This window comes from Drosophila santomea, chromosome 2R (genome assembly GCF_016746245.2).
Source record: "Drosophila santomea strain STO CAGO 1482 chromosome 2R, Prin_Dsan_1.1, whole genome shotgun sequence".
Taxonomy (NCBI): Eukaryota; Metazoa; Arthropoda; class Insecta; order Diptera; family Drosophilidae; genus Drosophila; species Drosophila santomea.
In genome coordinates this window covers 21,443,157-21,461,292 of record NC_053017.2, presented here as the reverse complement: position 1 = coordinate 21,461,292, position 18,136 = coordinate 21,443,157, and the positions used below count along the sequence as shown (strand labels likewise).

Sequence of the window (18,136 nt, the reverse complement as noted above, 5' to 3'; positions counted from 1 at the left end):
ACCGTTTTTCATCTCTTAACTTTAGATCATAGCAAGCAAGCCATTCGATTTACATTTCCTTGAGTAGTTCTGTTTTATTTGTTTACTTAGTTGCATGATAAATACATACATTAAAAATCTTTGATTTGTACACAGAAATCTTCAATATTTATATTCTTCTTATCTCGTAGCCTACCGTAACCTACTTCTTTGATTTTTTCTTCTTTTTCAAAATCTTGCTCTTCTTTTTGCTCTTCAAATCCTTGCGTTTTTCGCTTCTCAACGACTCGGTTGACGAATATTTAGAATGTTTCTTCAGCTTCTTATCCCTCTGCTTCCTGTGTTCCATGCCGTTGTCCGAGGACGCTCCATCATTCTGTATCGTATTATCATATTTTACAACTAAACTGCTCGACGAACTATTGTCGACGAACTTCCGGAACGGGTTGTCCGGACGACAGGGCTTGGGAGGAGCAGCCACGGCCGTTACAGAGGAGACCACTCGGCTGTCGCTGGACCTGGTGTTCCTGGCCGCCCTTCGATCCGAGTCGTCGCTATTGATTTGATCATGTTTTCCGTGCTTTGAGTCGGAGCGCTCCTTGTTCTGGCGCCTAATTCTGTCATCCTCCGGAGTTCTTCGTTTATACGACGAACGCTCTTGCCTCTTTTCTGAAGGCGCCGTCCGGTCGCGGGATCTGTTGTCCCTCTTCCGGCTGCCATGACGATCTGACCTGCCTCGATTCGCATCGTCGTCGGAGCTCTTTGTGACCGCCTCCCGTCGCCTGCCCTTTGACTTGTCCGGCGAACGGCTCCTGTCATTGGAAATCTTGTTGCCCAGCCTCTCCTTTACCGACTTGCTGCTGGTACGCCTGGGTGAAGGGGAGCGATCCTTGTCATTCCGAATTACGGAGCGGTCCTTGCTGTTGTCCTTGGAGTTGATAATAACCTGAAATTCCACGGGCCTGATGGCGTTAATGGCCTTGGCAAATATTGCGTTTTCAGCCTTTCGCAGGACGTCTGAAGTGATTTCCGACGGATCGTCGGAGACTCCGGTCGATTTTTTGGTGGCATCCTCCAAACTTAAAATATTTTCCTCCATTTCCCATTTGGATAGATTGACAGAATTAGCCTCGCTGAGTTTGCTTCTTGGGCCGAGATTATCGTCGCTAGCAACACTCGCATTTAGGAAGGAATGGCTCTTCTTCGGATTAACGTTTTCAGTAGCGTTGTGAGCAGGTGAAAGCTGAGCCGCGTTTATCTCAAAATTGGAACTGGTCCTGGGAGATGAAACTTTATAATTTGGCTCATTCACCAATGAGCTGTTGTTAATATCAGAGTCGGATCGGTTAACAGAGGAGCTCTTCTTCTGACGATCCCCTTTCTCCTTCCTCGCGCGCTTATCCTTCTTGCTTTTCTTGCGGTCAGCCTTGTCCTTGTCCTTCTTCTTCTTCTTGCGATCCTTTGACAATGGACTCTTTGCCTTGTTCTCCTTGCCCACATTGGTCTCCATTTCAGAGTCGTTGATGTCGGGCTGGGAGGCCATAATTCTGGCCCTTGCAGGCAGATAATCGTCGTGAGCCCTTTCCGGCGTTTTCGGCGTACATTCGCGTTCCCTCAACTGGGCAGCAGTCATTTTCGGTGTGGTGATCTTTGCTGGCGGAGTCAGGCTCCTATAGCTGCTGTCGGTCGGCTTCGGCTCCTTGCTCTTGCTGCGCGACCTGTGCCTTTTTCGTGGCGCCTCTTCGTGTCGGTTGTCCCTCTTCTTGATGCTTTCCGCCTTGCTGCTTTGCGATGCTTCCGAAGTGGTCGGGTGCTTGTTCCTGTAGCCGTCTTCATCCGTCAGCTGCAACGGCTCGAATCCGGGGGGAGGCGGCTCAACTGGCTCCGGCTTTGGGGCACTGGGCTTGTTATACGGCTTGTCCCGGTAATCACTCTTGTAACCCGGCTTTGGAGACGCAGAGCGACGATGGCCAGATCTTAGAAGAAGAGAGTAGATAATCAATTAAGACATTAGCACAGAAAAGGCGGGTTGTAAAACTACCTTTTGATTCTGCCACCTGGTGACTTAGAGCCATCATTCGGCTGGCGACTAGAACGAGGGTGACGTATATGCCGTTCATAGCTATGTTCTCGCTTTCTTTCCCGAGATCGCGGTCTCTTGTCCTTGAGATTATCCCTGGAGTTGTCCTTGTCGTACATGGGCGATTTAAAGCGATGCCGCTGTCTATCCGGGGACCTTGATCGGTGGCGGTCAGAACTGCGAAACCGGTCAACTTTCTTCCGCTCCTTCTCCTTCATGATGCGATTGAAGGCCTCCAACGGATCGTCAATGAGACTGCAAGACATTTACATTACTTATTATCCCAGGCTTCTGCCATGCCTAAGAGATACTCACCCGGAACCGACCTTCGCTGCCACGCCTTGGTATATCGAGGCTAAATTGGGGGACTGAAATGGTTGTGACATATTCATATTCATACCTCCGCCTGCAGCTCCGTACGGCGTACGCATTGGGTGTACGGCCTGGTTTTGATACGGCACATAGCTGCAATTTTAGAAGTTAATTACAATTCAAAAAGCTTAACGTTGATTGTAAGCAATACTGTTTTAATTAGGAATAACCAATATTCAACAAAGCATAAAGGCTCGTTAGCCCAGAGCTAAAAATACTCTTAACTAGTGTGTGTATAGTCTCTGTTGGAACTTAAAAATAGTGAGATCAGGCAGGACCGGCTGCGTATGGATTCGTCAACACCTCGGAGTTCCAGTGGCTTCGACACTTGACTCAGTCCACGTGGTGGCGGGATCCAGACGGGTGGAAAAGAAACCTACCTTAGGGGAGGCCTCTGTCCCATGTTGTTATACCCGTTGTTGTAGGCTGGCATGTGGTGACCCATCATGTGCATCGGAGGTGGGCCGCGCTGCATTTGCATATAAGGGGGCTTATAGGCACTCGATCGACGAGCCTCTTCCGATTCGCCCATCATATGTCCCTGGTAGCTGGGCACGGTGCCAATGGGCGTGGGCAGGAGACTCCGGTCCTTGTTAGCAGACTCCGATTTCGATGGACGGTGGTGCTTGAGATCGTGTTCGGAAACATAATCTGACCTGTCCCGGCGGTGAGAGGATTCACTTCTTTGGGAATAACTGGGGGATCTCTGAAACGATAAATAACTAATTAGTATCTATATTGCACCTGTGTTAAAGATGTAGGTCTCACCTTGCTTGGAACTGATGCGGAATCGGCAGCAGGCTGGGGCATTTTTATAGTAATGTTATCCTCGTAGTCCGAATCATATTTATCTTTCTCCTTTTGTGATGGTTCTGTGGTTGCAGGAGGTTCGGGAGATTCCGATTTTGGCGGATTGCTGCCATTGGTTTCGGATTCTTGTTGCTTTCCAGGTTTCACCTCAGTCTTTTCTGGTTCCTCCTCCGCGACCTGCTTTTCCTCCACTTCTTTTTCAACAGGAGGTTTTTCCTCAGTTTTTGCTGCAGCTGGCTTAGCCGCGCTTTTGTTGTACCCAGTCTCGTTTTTAAAGGCGTTCACTGAATTTCTCAAGAACCGATTAGGTATAAGGGAGCCAGGGGAACAGTTCTTCTCCTTGCAGTCGGGGCACTCACTATCCTCTGACTCCAATAAGGAAGTTCGCACGCAGTCGTCACAAAAGGAACTTCCGCAGCATGGTATCATGACAGCATCGACGAATATATCTCGGCAAATGCCGCAAATCAGATCATCCGGTATCTCCTGGTTTTGTACAGCAGGCAGCACAAAATCGGATGATTCATTCTCAGCCGCGTCTGGCTTGTCCCGGAAAGAGCGCGGAATTCCAGTGTTTCTTTTCACCTCTTGCTGGTCCTTTCCCGTTACAAATGGACAGTTCTTGATCCAGTGACCGCTCTTCTTGCATTTGTTGCATCGGTAGGATGCGGGAACTTCGCCCACTTGCGATTGCCCTTTAATACGATGGTACCTAAACAGAAAATACATTAGATATGAGCTTTTGTAAAGATTTTAAACTACATACGTCTTGGGATCATAGTCGACGGTGCTCTGCATCATCATTGCCTGGATTTTGTCCTCCTCGGTGCCTTGCATTTTGGAAAGGTCCATGTTGAAGTTGTCCTGCTTGGCAGGAGCCGCCGAAAAAGCATTTTCTGCAGCTGGTGGCTCCCAGCCCTTTTTTGCAGGATGGGCAATGGGAATGCGCGATATGATCAGCGTTGTGTTCTTGGGAATGAGCACTCCATCGTCCTTGTACTCTGGGGAGGCAAAGAATATCATGTAGCAAGGGCAAACACTGCGGATTGTGGTGGACATACCTTCTTTACTCTGCGCATTTGTGATCTGAAGATCAAAGTCGATTATTTTGCCCAGTCGCTTCTGCTGCACAATCTCCCTTTTCAGGTCCCCGACAGAAATGTGAAGTCCATCAAACGTAATTGTATCAAAATTGAGGGTACTCTTAAATTTATAGTGTACCGACATGGTTGCACACGAAAGAAATCTGCGATGAAGAGATTAAATACGATTATCATATAGTGTCCAAGGCAATTGGGTTATCAGAGAATATGTACAGAATATGCTTCATAAATATCTTAATAAGCAAACAGATAAAGCTGTTTACATAACGTTTACAAAGCTAGAGTAAACAGCTAAAAACGTGTGGGGGTGCGCTGCAATTCTAAAAACCTGCTTGACACGCTTACTGGTCTGTCTTAAACTGATAGCATGCCATTATTCGATTTGTGGGAAGCATGAGATTGCATAAAGTATCAAAAGATCACTTGAATAGGTTTCAAACAACATAAGTCCCTGCAAGTTCTGAAATCATAGTTGATTGCATTGGATAAGGTGAAAGTGGGAACTTCATTATAGGAGCTATGCTATAAATACAGCGGCGGACCAAATATGTTACAAATACGATTTTATTGGCCTTTTACCAAATTATGCCGAATATAGATTTCCAAATTGCACCAAGCACTTCACTTGAAACACGGATAATTATGCCAACATAAGATCATACGTACGTACGTATGGTACGTATGCGAAGTTGCACAATTCCGGGAACAATCTGCTGATATGCAAATGTATGTACCGCCTAGAATCCGATCAAATCCATGATCTTTCTTCGAAGAGCGTTACGCATTTTGTGCACCTTTGCATGGCAGCAGCATAAAATTGCATGTGCATAAAAATACACACGCGAAAACATACATATGTACGTACACATCGGTTTTCTTCCGAGATAATGGGTTGTTCGAGCTTAAGCCGCACTTGAATTGTGTTGAGGATTGCAAGGCATCGCTGTTCACGCGTGTTGTTTACTACCGGCTAGTAGCGGGCACAAAAATAGCAAGTACTTACACTACTTTGCAAGCACATAAAAACCCCGACGATTTTATTTTTTTCCAATTTTCTAGAGATGCGTAAGTGCCGCAAAAGCACTAGAGATGTGAAATGCGGACACACACGCGGGTATCGATAAGAGCCAAGCTATCTATATCGATGGTAGAGTGTGATTTATATTGCAAAGTGAAAGTTTTAAAAAAATGTAAATTATTGATTTTAAGTGATGTAAAGGTAAACATTTGGTAAAAGTCGAATTGTCCGGAATGAATTTTTGATCAGTTGTTTGCAAGGCAAGCAGATAAACGGTTCTTTTTTGCATGAAACGATGGAATGGAATGCAGTGCAGACATATTACTATCGATCATTTACAAATCAAATAACTGTTAAGCTGCAGTAAATAAAGTGAAGTGAATAAAGAGTAAATAAAACGGTAGCAGAAATCTAATTTAGGGGATAAAAAGGTTCAAAAATTTATTAACAGCAGTTAAACCGAACTACAACCATATTTTGCTTATCTTAGATCCAAACAAATTCGATGCAATTTTAATTTAGTCTTAATTCGAGTATTTACATTAACAACTTTTGCGACAAAGTGCTCATATAATCTAATAAAATCTACTGCTTTTTGTATCACCGCCTTTTCGATATTTGCACGTGTTCTTAAATATAATACAGGATTTCTAGTTACAAAGAAGTAATGGGGTCACGCAGATCAGTTCTAAAAACTAACCAACATAGGCAAATGGATTGTAGGGAGGCGGATAGTAGTTGGGGAAGGATTGACCTGGCTGGCCGGGAATCGTGGCGGTTATTAACCTAGTGACGGCTGTGGGAACGACGGAGGTGGAGAAGATGGTGGTGTAGGCGGTTCTGGCGCCGAAAGTCAGTTTCAAGACCTTGGAACTCGTTTCCGTCACCATGGACTGCTGAACCTCGGTGGAGGTGATGAACTGCTGGGGGGGAATGGGCAGTAGTGGGTTGAAGGGATTGAATGGGTTGATCGAGAAGGGATACTGCGAGGATGGCGTTGGCATGGAAATGGTGGCGACATCAGTGACGTATTCCGTCTTCTCGACGACACCCACGGACTTGGAGAGCGTTCTCATGATGGTATCGGTTCCTCTGACCAACGGCACCACATGGGACTCCCAGATGGTCTCCAGTTTGATAACGGGTCGCGTAGAAGTTATTAAGCTGTTTTGCAGCGTTTCCGGGAAACTAATCGGTTCCGGGATCAGGGGGATCAGTGGACTGGTAACATTACTCTTTGCCTCAACTTTGAGTTTCGGCTTTATCTTTGCGTCGAATTTGCCCGTATTGTCTTCGTCTCCGAACTCCAGGTCCAGGTTGATTTCCGACCCGGCCTCGTCCAAACTTCCTTCGAAATCCTTGAAGTTCTTCGAGGGATTGAAGTCGTCGCTCAAGGGGGAAATGGTCTGGGTCACAGTGATGAGACTGGTGTAGTCGTAAGTCTGAACCAGGGTAACTTGGATGGTTTCGTTTCTTTTCGCGTACACAACGGGGAGGATCTGGGTTTTCAGCTTAGTGTGCGTTATGGAAAAGGACTCCGTTATGGTCTCGAGGCTGGGGGTCTCCGTCTCCTCGCCCAGATAGATGGGTTTCAAGGTCGTAACGCTGCCCGTTAAGGTCTTAAGGTCATTCGTACTGGCGGTGGCCTCCAAAATGTTCTCCGTCAACGGACCATCGTCTTCGGAGTACTCCTTGGTGTGCTCCTCCTGGATCACCTTCTCTATGGTGGAGGTGACGGTCAGGAAGCGCGTTTTCTTAACCACTCCAGCCTGCAATCAAAGGTAAGTATGCCATTAATGGGGTTTATGGTCGTGGGAACTTCAAACAAAGAAACTGAGTTTCTTTGAAATGGAAAAAACACACAGCATAATTACCTGGAATATAAACGGAGTCTTGATGGTTGCAATTTCGTAATAGGTGTCTATAAATGGTTGGGGTGTAGATATTTCCACGTTCAGCGTCTGCACAAAGTATTTGGAGTTGGGATCGTCGTTGTTGTTGTTCGCAACGGGTCCGTTTTGGGAGCCGGACGCCTCTAGATCCCTGCCATTGTTTATGGCCTGGTTGGTGATGATGTCCACGGGTATCTCCTCACTTGGCGAAGTGTCGTTTTGGATGGCGCTGGGCAGATTGGGGTTGGCGTTCTTCCTGATGTTTACTTTGGGCTTCGGCGAGGACTTGTACTGCCATCGTCCAGGACGCCTGTTGAGCTTGAAGGCGTTGGGACTCACCACCGACACTGGTTCCTCCTGCACAGCATTCGCGTTGGCTTTCGTTCGGTAAGAGGGACGCGAGGTGGTTTCAGTTGCTGATGGAGCTACCGCCGGCTTGGCACTCTGCGTGTGCTTGTTCCTCCTGCAATGGAAGTGGACCAAGTTTGTAAAAAACACTAAGATACCTTTGAAATAGGCTTGTAATACCGCTTTCCCTTGGGTCGAGAGGGCTTCCTGGTGCCCGATGATCCTCGGTTGTCGCGGCCACTTTGGTGGCTCTTCCTGGGTGGCTTGCTGGAAAGCTGGGTCTGGGTGGAGAACTCCTTGAGAGTCCTGCTCGGCTGGATCGAGGGCGTGACTGGTTTGTTGGTCCGCGTCTGTCGCGGCTTGCTCTTCTTCTCCACACTTGAAACTGCGTGGACATGCGAGACCTGGGAGACCTTTGAGAATTTCCCAGAGTCCTTGGTCGCCGTCACGATGCTCCTGAACTCGCTGGATCTCGTTTGGTAGCCATGGACGGGCTCCTTCTTGGACGCATATACCCGTTGGCGGTCGGCCTCGTTCTTGGACTTAAAGTTCACCAGGCGGTAGGTTTCCTCGGCAAACTGCTCCGGCTGGCGGGACAGCAGATCGTATTCAGGGGTATTCAGGAGGGTCTGAATGGGCGAGTTGGAGAGACTTATGTTGTAAGATTCAATCTGGGATGTTTCGGTCTCGGGCATGACATTCGAGTGAGTCACAATCAAAGGCGTTGGCTTGATGCCGACCTTCTCCTTTTCTTTCTTGGTTTCTTTCGGCTTGGTCTCTATAATATTCACTATCTCGTGTGTGTCGTTGGACTTGAGCTCTAAAATATTAAAACAAACGAAAATAGATTCGCTATAATCTTGGAGTGGTAGTGATGCACTTACCGAAGGCTGGAGAGCTTTGGGGCGAGAAGACCATGACGGTGTTCCCAATGGTGGTGGTGAAGTCCAGGAAGCCATAAACAGTCTGAGTTAGCAGCTCTACATCGCCGCAAGTAGCTGGGGAAAGGTATCCGAATTCGGTGTTCAGTTGAGTTTACCATAGGTGTTCGTAAGCCATAGAATGACTTTTTGTATTAGGCTTACAAATATACACATACTCGTAAATATGAATTCAAGGCAAGGCGCTCTCGTAAAGTACAAGCGCGAAATTTCTTTGTAAACTGGTTTTCTGAAAAAGTTTTTCTGGTTGGCAGGCGCAATTACTCAAGAAAATATACATTCAATTTATTAATAAGATGACAAAGATCGAAGCGATTGTGATTAAGATATGTTACTGCCAAAACAATAGGGTAAACAATAGGCCGAACGCTGTAGGTCCGGCAGCAAATCTAAGGTATAATATATGCGACAGTTGGGGACAGTTTGCTGGTTTCTCCCCCCTACAAGGAGGTGTTAGAAAGTTGATCTTAACTCTATAAACTCACCGCTTCCGAGGGCGCAAAGAATGAGCAGGTAGCGCAGCATGTTTTTTGTATTGTAAAACTCAACGGGTGAAAAGCGTAGAAAGGTTTGATAAGATCTGAAAACTGAAGAAGTTAATATTGCGATAATTACTGGCAGTTGTGAGGCAATTAAAAGGCTTTCTCCCGCCGAACCGATTTGAATAATGAACTGCCCTTCAATTAAGCTGTTATGGATACAGGTGTAACACACAACGTGTAATTAGCGCTGTGAAGACTGGACCATTGCTATAACTTCTTGGTCCAAATCGTTGCGTAGGGCTTAATTGAGGCCATAAACAATTAAATTGGCCACTCGTGAGCACTTGGGGCCAGCATGTGGATGTGGGCTTGAAAGCCAGTGTGTTGTACTCAATTCGGGGTTATCTATGCAAGTGGCCACTGGTTATGTAAGATTCCAAGTACTCGGCGAGAAGGCGAGAAGGCAAGGAGGAGTTGGGCCAGCTTTGTTTGGATTTCGTATGCTCGCATTGCGATCGATCGATCATTAGTTACAAAATGAAGTTGAGCCAATTTGCTGACAGCCAACTGGTGTATCGTTAAGCATATTCAGCCATCGACCGCTAACTTTTGGCATTGAATGGGTAAACTACATATGTGGAGTGGGTAAAACTGGGTAGGGTGGCCCCTAATGATGGAGCAGATATGTGCACGATGTATGTATTACTATACATTATCTGGCGATCTTTCGCGGCGGCGGAACACTTTGGTCTTTGGAAGGCGCCGTGCCAAATGCCTTGGCTCCCACAGAACTGGTCAGATCACTTTTTGTGGCAGCAAAACATTGAAACGAGTAGTTTTCGCACCCACTGTATGTAACTAATGCACACGCACACTCGCAAGCACAAAGACAATCGAAAGCATTAGGTCATTGAGAAACATTGAATAGAGAAAGGCTCCAACTTAAGCTTCAGTCTTGGGTCTTGTGTCTTTGGGTCTTTGGTATTTGGTATTTGGTTTTTAGTTTTTCGACTTTAGTTCCCGTTGCCGCGAAAGGTAATCGATTCAGTTTCTTTTCTTCCGCGGCACAACTCACTTGCACTTCAGGCTCAAGAGTGGGCTTTTCTCAGTGGGTTTTCATTGGCAGCTCATATTTTCATTCACGTATTTTCGTTCGCCAGCAACTTGCCACATACACGTATAGTACATATACAGCACGCTCAAAAGTGCATTTTTTTAAGCACTTATTCGGGCCAACACTGCACTGATCTGGCTAAAACATATTCCGAGCGAAATCATGAACTCCGCCGCTGCTGGCCGAGACAATTATGAAACTGTAGCAGCAAGCCAAGCTATCGGTGGGTCCAACGCGAAGCATACAGCTGGAGTGGCAACGAATCCGAATCCGAATCCAAACCGAATCCGAACGTATCTGAATCTGAATGTGGATGTGAATCTGAATCCGAGCCCGAGTCCGATACCCGCAGCTACCATGGCCCATGCACACATGCGCAGTGTCGGACTGCCGAAGAGAACGGCCACATCGGCGATGGTAATGGTAATTGTGGCTGGCGAAGAGTAGGGTTACTCGCGCCGATCCCCAAACCAGTTTGCCACTCTTGCTTTTCCGCTGCGAGACGCCGTGGGAATAACTAAACTTTCGGTGGCCAAAGACCAACTTTGCGCCACTTGCAGCGGCTGTTTCAGCTTCAGCTTCAGCTAGCCGAAGAGTTTTGAAAAACCCTTTTTCCAAAACGCTCTCGAACAGGCTTTGCGAAGTAAGTAGCTCGGATTGTGTTCAGTTTAATGTAATACAAGTAATTAAGAGGGGAAATTGCCAGGAATATCTTTAAAAAGTTTACAAAAGACCCCGTTTCATTTACTCTTGATGATTCACTGCTGATTCCAGCGGCTCTGGCAGCAGTCGTAGGCCACGCCCATTCCGATGCCCAGTCCCAGCCAAATGGGATAGGTTTGTGGTCTCGTGAAGAACAAGGTGAAGGCGCAGCCGACGATCAGGCCACTTCCGCCCTTCATGCAAAAGTCCGCCAGGCACTTGTCCGTGGTTCTCGTCTCCTCGCTCACAGCCGGAGTCTCCTTGGCTGCCGGCTTGACGGGCTTCTGCGGTTCATGGGTCATCTTCGATCTTGGAAGCAATATTCAAAAATTTCGAGGTGTATATGTTACTTGTCGGGGAAATTGACGTTTAAGCCGAACACATGACATTTGGAATTTGGGAAATATATGAAGCTCATTAATAGGGTTTCATATATATTATTATATTCGAAAATTCGAGCTTTGAAGATTCCTAGCTGCAATGACAGCTGATTTCAATATTTCTAAAATATATGTATGCTGTAGCTTTGAAATGGGGCCATCTGGGGTTAACAGCATTCCGACGGTGACGTAGGCTGAATAAATAAATACAACCTCAGCGCAAGGAGATGGATAAGTGCCATAGCCATAGTTACAAAATCCTAGGCAACAATATTTTTGTGTATTTTCGCCATGGCAACGAAGGGCTCGCGTGCCTCGAAAGATTGCGAGCAGTGTCGCCCAAGTTCAAAACAGGGAAAGATGTGAAGCAACCGGACGGAGCATGGATTGCAGAGCGAACTTCCTGGCCTTCTTGGCCGTGTTTTTTCACCTACTCAGCGATTACTGTTTCGCACCTGTGCAATGTGTGGACGCACCCTTTATACACATTCCGGGCAACGGAGTCATATCCGGCACCTATCTGAAGATGTTCCGGACCCAAAACATCAAGGCCTACCTGGGCATTCGCTACGCACATGCCCGGAGATTTCAGCCGCCGGATATCGAACTAACACCGTGGAAGGGCATTTTCAACGCGACCGTCTTCCAGCCGGACTGCTGGCAGAACGCCATGCCCTCCGTGGGCAGGGAAACGGAGCAGATCCTCAAAATCATACAGTCCGACTCGAGTGCCCAGGATGGGGAGAGGAAGTTTGAGGAGAACTGCCTGTATCTGAACGTCTTTGTACCTGATGGTATGTATTTTGTACCTTTGGTCTTTGGATCAATCCATTGGGGATCCTCGTATATCTTCGCTTGTTACCTTTTTTAGGCTCTCTGTTTATGTAAATATGTGTCTCTTGTTAGTTTTGAATTTATAGTTTAATATTGGTCGGCTATCATAATGAATCTAAACACAATGGGGTTGGCATAGAAATCTCTCGGGCGGGATTTAGGTTGAAATTTGAATGCAAATGCATTCATATCGAATATCAACCGTCGGTATTTCTGGGTCACCCCCACAAAACGACCTTGTTGATGTAAAGATAATCATTTTAAAAAGGTTAATTTGGCATTATACTTATGTTTCTCGACCAGGACTGCCCGAAATCAATGGATACGCAGTTGTGGTGTGGATCCATTCCGGCGACTTCTCCACCGGCAGTCCGGCGGATGTGGAGCCATTTCAGTTGGTCTTCAAGCAGAAGGTGATTGTGGTGACCTTTTCGTATCGGCTAAACATCTTCGGCTTCTTCACCACCGACGACGGCGAGGCCCAGGGTAACTATGGCCTCATGGACCAGTCGGCCGCGCTCTACTGGGTGAAGAAGAACATCAACTTCTTTGGCGGCGACTCGAACCGCATCACCCTGATGGGCCATGATGCGGGTGCGGTGAGTGTGGCGCTGCACATGACGTCGGGTGAGTGGTCGAAGGGTGGCTTCCACAAGGCCATCATCATGTCGGGCAATCCGCTGAGTCCCGTCAAGATGCCGTACGAGTACGAGGGGTCGCTGGACCAGGTGTCCAGCACCTTTGGCTGTCCGCGCAGGCCGACCTCGATGTTCATCCAGTGCCTGAAGAGGATCGATGCCAAGCGGCTCTCGGAGAACCTGCCCTCGGTGAGCTGGGGCCCTGTGGTGGACTTTGGGCTGAGCAACACCTCCTATCCGTTCATCGAGAACCAGCCGGAGATCCTGTTCAAGAAGGGCAGCTACCACAGGGTGCCCGTGATCATTGGAGTGACCGATATGGAGGAGGTGCTGACCCTGTTCAAGGACAACCTCGACACGGACATCAGCGCCGCCGATCTGGAGGGATTCTTCAACGACATCGCCGTGAACGACATGCACAAGCTGGTGCGCAACTACGAGTGGTGCTCCAACTACGAGTTGATATCCGATGCCATCAACTTCATGTACGCAAACGACTCGGATACGGACGCCAAGAAGTCGAACAGGCACATCATCAGTGCCCACACCGAGAAGTTCTACATCACGCCCATGCAGACGTTCGCCGATCTGATCAGTAACGACAGCCAAGTCTACAGCTACCTGTTCAGGATGCGGCCGCGGTCGGTGCTCCAGGATCTGCCCAGTTGGATAAGTGTGCCCAAGCACTTCGACCAGGTCTTCGTGTGGGGCAATCCCTACATGACCAACTCCGTGGACTGGAAGTCGACCGACAAGAAAATCGCCGACATCATCATGACCCTGTGGGCGAACTTCGCGAAGACCTCGAACCCCACGAAGTCGAATGTGTACGTGAAGTGGAACGCCATGACGCCCAACAATGACTCGGTGCTCCTCGTCGACGAGAGCTTCAACACGGACAACCTGCTGAACAACCAGCGTATCAACTTCTGGCGATCGCTGTACCCGAAGATCCTCGTCTACTCCGCCGACTGCTGCAACTCCACATTCTCGGGCGGCGGCCTGGTGATGGCCACTTCCACTTCCGTTCCAATACTATGTACCCTTAGCATTATCGCATTATCGTTAATATATTTTGAATAAAGAGATCCTGCAATAGATGCCGCTTTGACCCTCTCCAAGCAATCTGTCCTACCGTTACTTATTATTATATGAATAAATACTTGAAAACAGCAGAACCCCATGTACAAAGTTACCACTTGTCGTTTATTGGTCGTTCGAAACTTATAGGATACTGGTTGTTGTTGCTACGACTGCCATACATATCATATCATAGGAGTGCCACCTATCCTGTGGATTCCTGAGGCATCCCCAGTAAAGTTTGGAAATTCGTTTTCGCAGGTGGAACAATGAAGTTCAAGTCGGAGGTCAGAATGCATTTTTCGGTACTTATCTTCGAGACTTATACAATTTCTATACTAACCACCGCCAACTGATTCGCCCTCGATACTAAATGTTCATTACTAAATGTCGTTGTTTTGGAGCTAAAAGTACCCTTTAGTGGAAATGCAATACTACACCTATTCGTCAGCCTCAAAAATGTGGGCACCCAAGGACTAGAAACCCCAATACGAATCTTGGAGCTTATTGCATACCGGGGGAAGATTAGTTCTTGAATGCGCTTTTTTGGTCGAGTTCTTAAGCCATTGTCAGTGTGCCAGCTCCGATGCCGTAGCCCACGCCCTTGGGTCCGTAGAACTTGCCGTAGCAGGAGCGGCAATAGATGCCGCCATCGGGTCCGTCGTTCAAGTTGGTCGAGTCCAGGTACTTCCGGCACTCCATGCAGTAGAAGCAGAGCTTGTGCCACACGTTCTTCGCGCTCTTCACCTGTTCCGCGGCGAAGACCATGAATCCGCATCGCGGACACCCGTTCTCCGACTTCTGCCCGTTGCGATCGATGGTTCCCCAGCTGCAAGAGGCAATCAGAAGGTTTGACGATCTTTAGCAACCATGGATTCACGGATGCAGGAGAAGTGCTTACCAGCTGGGCGTGTACTCGTAGTTGGTGGACACCAGAGTGGGAGTGTGTCCGTACCCAACTCCTTTGGGGCCAAACAACTTCGCGTAGCAGAGCTTGCAGTAGATGTTGTCATCCGGACCGTCGCAGGCGAGTACCGAGTCTAAGGGTCGGGTGCACCTCTCGCATTTGAAGCACTTTCGGTGGTACATCTTTCCCTTGGACAACTGCAGCTCGGCTGCAAAGACCGCGCCACCGCATCGGGGACATCCCTCGCCGTCCGGAGCCATGATCGAAGTGGTGTCCGGAGCCACGAAAGGTCGCTCGGATGCCAAGTTCTCCTCACTGCAAGAATCGGGGATTAGATTTTGAGGAAGATGGGTTCCTTGGAGGAGAAACACGCTTACGTAATGCCGTCGGTTTGCAAGAAACTGGATCCACAGGCGAATCCGTAGCCATGGGGTCCCCACTTCTTGCCGTAGCAAGTCTTGCAGTAGACCTCATTATCCGGACCATCGCACGCGATAATGGAGTCCAGGGTTTTGGTGCAGTCCCGACACTTGAAGCACTTCCGGTGCCAGGGCCTTCCCTTGGAGAGAACTTGTTCCGCGGCAAAGACCACGCCTCCACAGCGTGGACATCCCTCACCGATGGGCGCCTGGATCTGCTCCACATTAATGGCGGAGGACTTGGGAGCCATGTCGCTGAAAGCACCAATGTAATTACCTCATTTTGGTGATGGTACTGATCTCACCTTTGCCACTCGCAATCCTTGATGTCGGACATCAAGCCCAAGGACGAAATGCCGATGTGCCCGTAGCCCCTGGCCCCAAACTTCTGAGCATAACATCCTGCAATGCCAATGCTTCTAAAGATCCCATTTATCTAAACTCGGGGGGTTCAAAATGTACCTCTACAGTAAATGTCCTTGTCCGGACCATCACAGTGAAGAGTCGAGTCCAGCGTCTTGTTGCATTGCACGCACTTGAAGCACCTCCGGTGATAGCCCTGCGATAAGGAAGAGCACTTAAGCGAAGGGCCGACGAACCCAGAAGACCCCAATAGTTCACCTTTCCTCTGGCCAGCATCTGCTCGGCGGCATACACATATATGCCACACCGTGGGCAGCCCAGTCCGTCGGGTGCTTTTGGGGGAATCTTCGGCGGAACGAAGCTAGAAAGATTCCAACCCCCCTCAATCATACCGCTCTGGATGGACACTCATTGGTGGTGGGACATCTTAGTCACCCACTTGGCGAGAAACACAAGGAACACACTCAAAGGTCGGTCGTTGTGCCCGAACAGAAAACGAATCGGGGGAGTACACGAAATCCACATAGACAGCGACGAGGAGATGGGAATAGAAACCTATTAATAGCACGTGAATAAGCCTACGACTACTTTGTTTTATTGTACATTTATTTTATCAATTTACAGTCGGTGGACGTTGTAAACAAAGATACAAGAATTATTTCACCAAAGACCACAATGTGTGTTTGTGTGTTGAACATTAACAATCGGTAGCGTTAGTGGAATTTTCCAGGGAATCGGAAACTGGATATCCCGGGTGGCTTTTGCCCAGAAAGTTAGGTGAGGGGTCTGATTTTCAGGGGCGTGGAAACATTTAAAACATACAGGTTCTAATAGAAAGCAAAACTACACATTTAATTCAAGGAATTTTACACAATTTTCATACAAAACATAGTTGTTCTTAATTAGTCCTTACTCTCTGTTTAAGTGGGCGCCAGTGTCCGTGGACAGGCAGCCGGCACCACCACCGAAACCGTATCCCTTGGGACCGTATTTGCGACCATGGCAGTTTTTGCAGAAAAGCTCCTTCTCGTGCTCCGTGCAGTTGGTCGAGTCCAGGGCCTTATTGCACATGCCTGAAACGGGCATTAGTTTGCATTAGCTCGTTATTTATCCGCCACAAAGGACCTCGAAAGGAGCAAGGGGATCCGGCTCGAGGGACCAACAATACTTACTGCACTTGAAGCAGGTCTTGTGGAATTTGTAGCCTCCGGCAACGCGCTCCTCGGCAGCGTAGACCGACTTGCCGCACGCGGGGCACTTGGGGGTTTCAACGGGAACGAAAGGCATTTTGTTCTGTGTGTGTGCGTGTGTGTCTGCGGGGGCAAAAAACTGTGATTATGGCTAACTGCAGCGGCAATGCGTGGATGCGTGGATGCGTGGATGCGTGTATGGATCGGCGCGATCGAATTATATACATATAAATATAATCCTTGGGATATATACCTCGGAGGTACTCTGTGAAGTAGTTCCTATTCGTCGGAAATGCCGCGGACTAGACTGGAAAGATTCTGTACACAGGTAGTCTATATTTGTGGATGCACACGGCACAACTAAGAAAATACAGTTTGCGTAATAAAAACAGCACTTTCTGAATATATCATTTATTTATCATGCAATGCCCACGGCTCTGTGTATGTGTACTCTATGCGGCTATATCCACGCCGATGTCTCATTTCTTGGCTGGCTGGTAACCGCCCAGTTGGCCTAACTTGGATTACTATATGCCCCCCACCAAGAATTTGCCTTGCCTTGGCTTTAAGTACTTTGTTTTAGTGCACTCTCAAGTGCGAGGCATGCAAGATTTGGGTAAAAATCGAAATATATAATGGGCGGCTTCTCACGAAGGTTCTGTACTACCCATATTACCAACCAACCACCCCGCCATCAGCCATATGTAATCTGATTTTACGCAACAATTAATTTATTAGCTTTCGACACGCACACCGAGATCCGCGCAGATGTAAATATGTATGTTTGTAGTCTAAAAATATATGCACACCCATGCGATGTGTATCAAAGTACATTCATGGCCTTATTTTAGTCTTAGAAATTCGAAAATAGCTCATAACTGCTCAACCCAAATCCATAAATAAGCACATTACGCATTCGTCTCTTGATCGCTCTTCGATCTCAAATCTATTGGAATTGGAAGCGGAATTGGAATTGGAATCGGATTTACACGCCATAAAATGCTCGAAAATAGGTTCCAGTTTTCGAAAAAGCGCTTTCGAGAGTGGATCGAGTAGCCACAAGTGTTTCATTAGGGGGGCCACATGAATATGCACATGAATGTGGATGGGATGGAGTGAAGCATCTTTTCATCATCGCAGGCGATGCCCATGTATAAACATATCTATAAATAGAGGGGCACTGGGTATTTGTTAATTGTAAATCGCTCACTTGCGATTGGCAATGAGCCTAACAATTTATGAAGGCCAGGCCCAGGCCCATTGACTCGACAAATCTGACGATATGGGGTTTGCTTTGCCAGCATTGTTTATCCGATACCACCATCAGTTTTGGCGACAGTTCAGGGTTAGCTCGCCTCACCTCGCCAGAATGCCAGAATGTCGGGAATTAACCACTCAATCCGATCGATCGCCTCAAGCTCGGAAACGAGCGATATACGGAAGTGTATCTTAATTACCTGTATGGGTGGACAATTAGTGCAAAA

At 47.7% G+C, this 18,136-nt stretch overlaps 5 protein-coding genes across 6 annotated transcripts; 1 reads left to right on the top strand and 4 right to left on the bottom strand.

Annotated features, from left to right (window-relative positions):
* Positions 1 to 48: 48 nt before the first annotated feature.
* On the bottom strand, positions 49 to 5,500 carry LOC120447115 (E3 ubiquitin-protein ligase RBBP6). 2 transcript variants are annotated; one of them, XM_039628537.1, is made up of 8 exons: positions 5,348 to 5,500; positions 4,303 to 4,487; positions 4,008 to 4,242; positions 3,200 to 3,953; positions 2,812 to 3,137; positions 2,375 to 2,524; positions 2,021 to 2,314; positions 49 to 1,955 (listed from the first exon to the last, which is right to left on the bottom strand). In XM_039628537.1, the coding sequence occupies exons 2-8, from the start codon at positions 4,466 to 4,468 to the stop codon at positions 182 to 184; spliced, it is 3,699 nt and encodes a 1,232-aa protein (XP_039484471.1). In that variant the 5' UTR covers positions 4,469 to 4,487; positions 5,348 to 5,500; the 3' UTR covers positions 49 to 181. The 2 variants fall into 2 exon arrangements, with proteins under 2 accessions (XP_039484471.1, XP_039484470.1); XM_039628536.2 differs by having other exon boundaries at positions 5,210 to 5,411.
* Positions 5,501 to 5,759: 259 nt separating this feature from the next.
* On the bottom strand, positions 5,760 to 9,117 carry LOC120444527. Its single transcript, XM_039624274.2, has 5 exons — positions 9,029 to 9,117; positions 8,487 to 8,600; positions 7,783 to 8,422; positions 7,237 to 7,717; positions 5,760 to 7,131 (listed from the first exon to the last, which is right to left on the bottom strand). The coding sequence occupies exons 1-5, from the start codon at positions 9,066 to 9,068 to the stop codon at positions 6,058 to 6,060; spliced, it is 2,349 nt and encodes a 782-aa protein (XP_039480208.1). The 5' UTR covers positions 9,069 to 9,117; the 3' UTR covers positions 5,760 to 6,057.
* A 1,780-nt stretch (positions 9,118 to 10,897) lies between these two features.
* Positions 10,898 to 11,170, bottom strand: LOC120444530 (MICOS complex subunit Mic10). The gene has a single exon (XM_039624277.2). It carries the CDS (start codon positions 11,141 to 11,143, stop codon positions 10,898 to 10,900), a length of 246 nt encoding a protein of 81 aa, XP_039480211.1. The 5' UTR covers positions 11,144 to 11,170.
* A 433-nt stretch (positions 11,171 to 11,603) lies between these two features.
* Positions 11,604 to 13,793, top strand: LOC120444528 (carboxylesterase 5A). The gene is made up of 2 exons (XM_039624275.2): positions 11,604 to 12,015; positions 12,359 to 13,793. The coding sequence occupies exons 1-2, from the start codon at positions 11,604 to 11,606 to the stop codon at positions 13,774 to 13,776; spliced, it is 1,830 nt and encodes a 609-aa protein (XP_039480209.1). The 3' UTR covers positions 13,777 to 13,793.
* Positions 13,794 to 13,878: 85 nt separating this feature from the next.
* Positions 13,879 to 17,043, bottom strand: LOC120444529 (muscle LIM protein Mlp84B). Its single transcript, XM_039624276.2, has 9 exons — positions 16,906 to 17,043; positions 16,635 to 16,775; positions 16,376 to 16,535; positions 15,721 to 15,823; positions 15,562 to 15,658; positions 15,405 to 15,501; positions 15,058 to 15,354; positions 14,675 to 14,995; positions 13,879 to 14,602 (listed from the first exon to the last, which is right to left on the bottom strand). Exons 2-9 carry the CDS (start codon positions 16,747 to 16,749, stop codon positions 14,332 to 14,334), a joined length of 1,461 nt encoding a protein of 486 aa, XP_039480210.1. The 5' UTR covers positions 16,750 to 16,775; positions 16,906 to 17,043; the 3' UTR covers positions 13,879 to 14,331.
* Positions 17,044 to 18,136: the final 1,093 nt, after the last annotated feature.

Excerpts from the sequence above, each read along its gene's own strand:
- LOC120447115 (XM_039628537.1), bottom strand. The coding sequence starts at position 4,468 with ATGTCGGTACACTATAAATTTAAGAGTACCCTCAATTTTGATACAATT. Across the intron at positions 4,243-4,302 it reads AAATGCGCAGAGTAAAGAAG|AGTACAAGGACGATGGAGTG; the intron begins GTATGTCCACCA and ends TTGCCTCCCCAG. Across the intron at positions 2,525-2,811 it reads GGACAGAGGCCTCCCCTAAG|CTATGTGCCGTATCAAAACC; the intron begins GTAGGTTTCTTT and ends CTAAAATTGCAG.
- LOC120444527 (XM_039624274.2), bottom strand. The coding sequence starts at position 9,068 with ATGCTGCGCTACCTGCTCATTCTTTGCGCCCTCGGAAGCG. Across the intron at positions 8,601-9,028 it reads TCTTTGCGCCCTCGGAAGCG|CTACTTGCGGCGATGTAGAG; the intron begins GTGAGTTTATAG and ends ACCTTTCCCCAG. Across the intron at positions 7,718-7,782 it reads TCTCGACCCAAGGGAAAGCG|GAGGAACAAGCACACGCAGA; the intron begins GTATTACAAGCC and ends CTTCCATTGCAG.
- LOC120444530 (XM_039624277.2), bottom strand. The coding sequence starts at position 11,143 with ATGACCCATGAACCGCAGAAGCCCGTCAAGCCGGCAGCCAAGGAGACT.
- LOC120444528 (XM_039624275.2), top strand. The coding sequence starts at position 11,604 with ATGGATTGCAGAGCGAACTTCCTGGCCTTCTTGGCCGTGTTTTTTCAC. Across the intron at positions 12,016-12,358 it reads GAACGTCTTTGTACCTGATG|GACTGCCCGAAATCAATGGA; the intron begins GTATGTATTTTG and ends TTTCTCGACCAG.
- LOC120444529 (XM_039624276.2), bottom strand. The coding sequence starts at position 16,749 with ATGCCTTTCGTTCCCGTTGAAACCCCCAAGTGCCCCGCGTGCGGCAAG. Across the intron at positions 16,536-16,634 it reads CAAGACCTGCTTCAAGTGCA|GCATGTGCAATAAGGCCCTG; the intron begins GTAAGTATTGTT and ends TGCCCGTTTCAG. Across the intron at positions 15,355-15,404 it reads AAGGATTGCGAGTGGCAAAG|CGACATGGCTCCCAAGTCCT; the intron begins GTGAGATCAGTA and ends TGGTGCTTTCAG.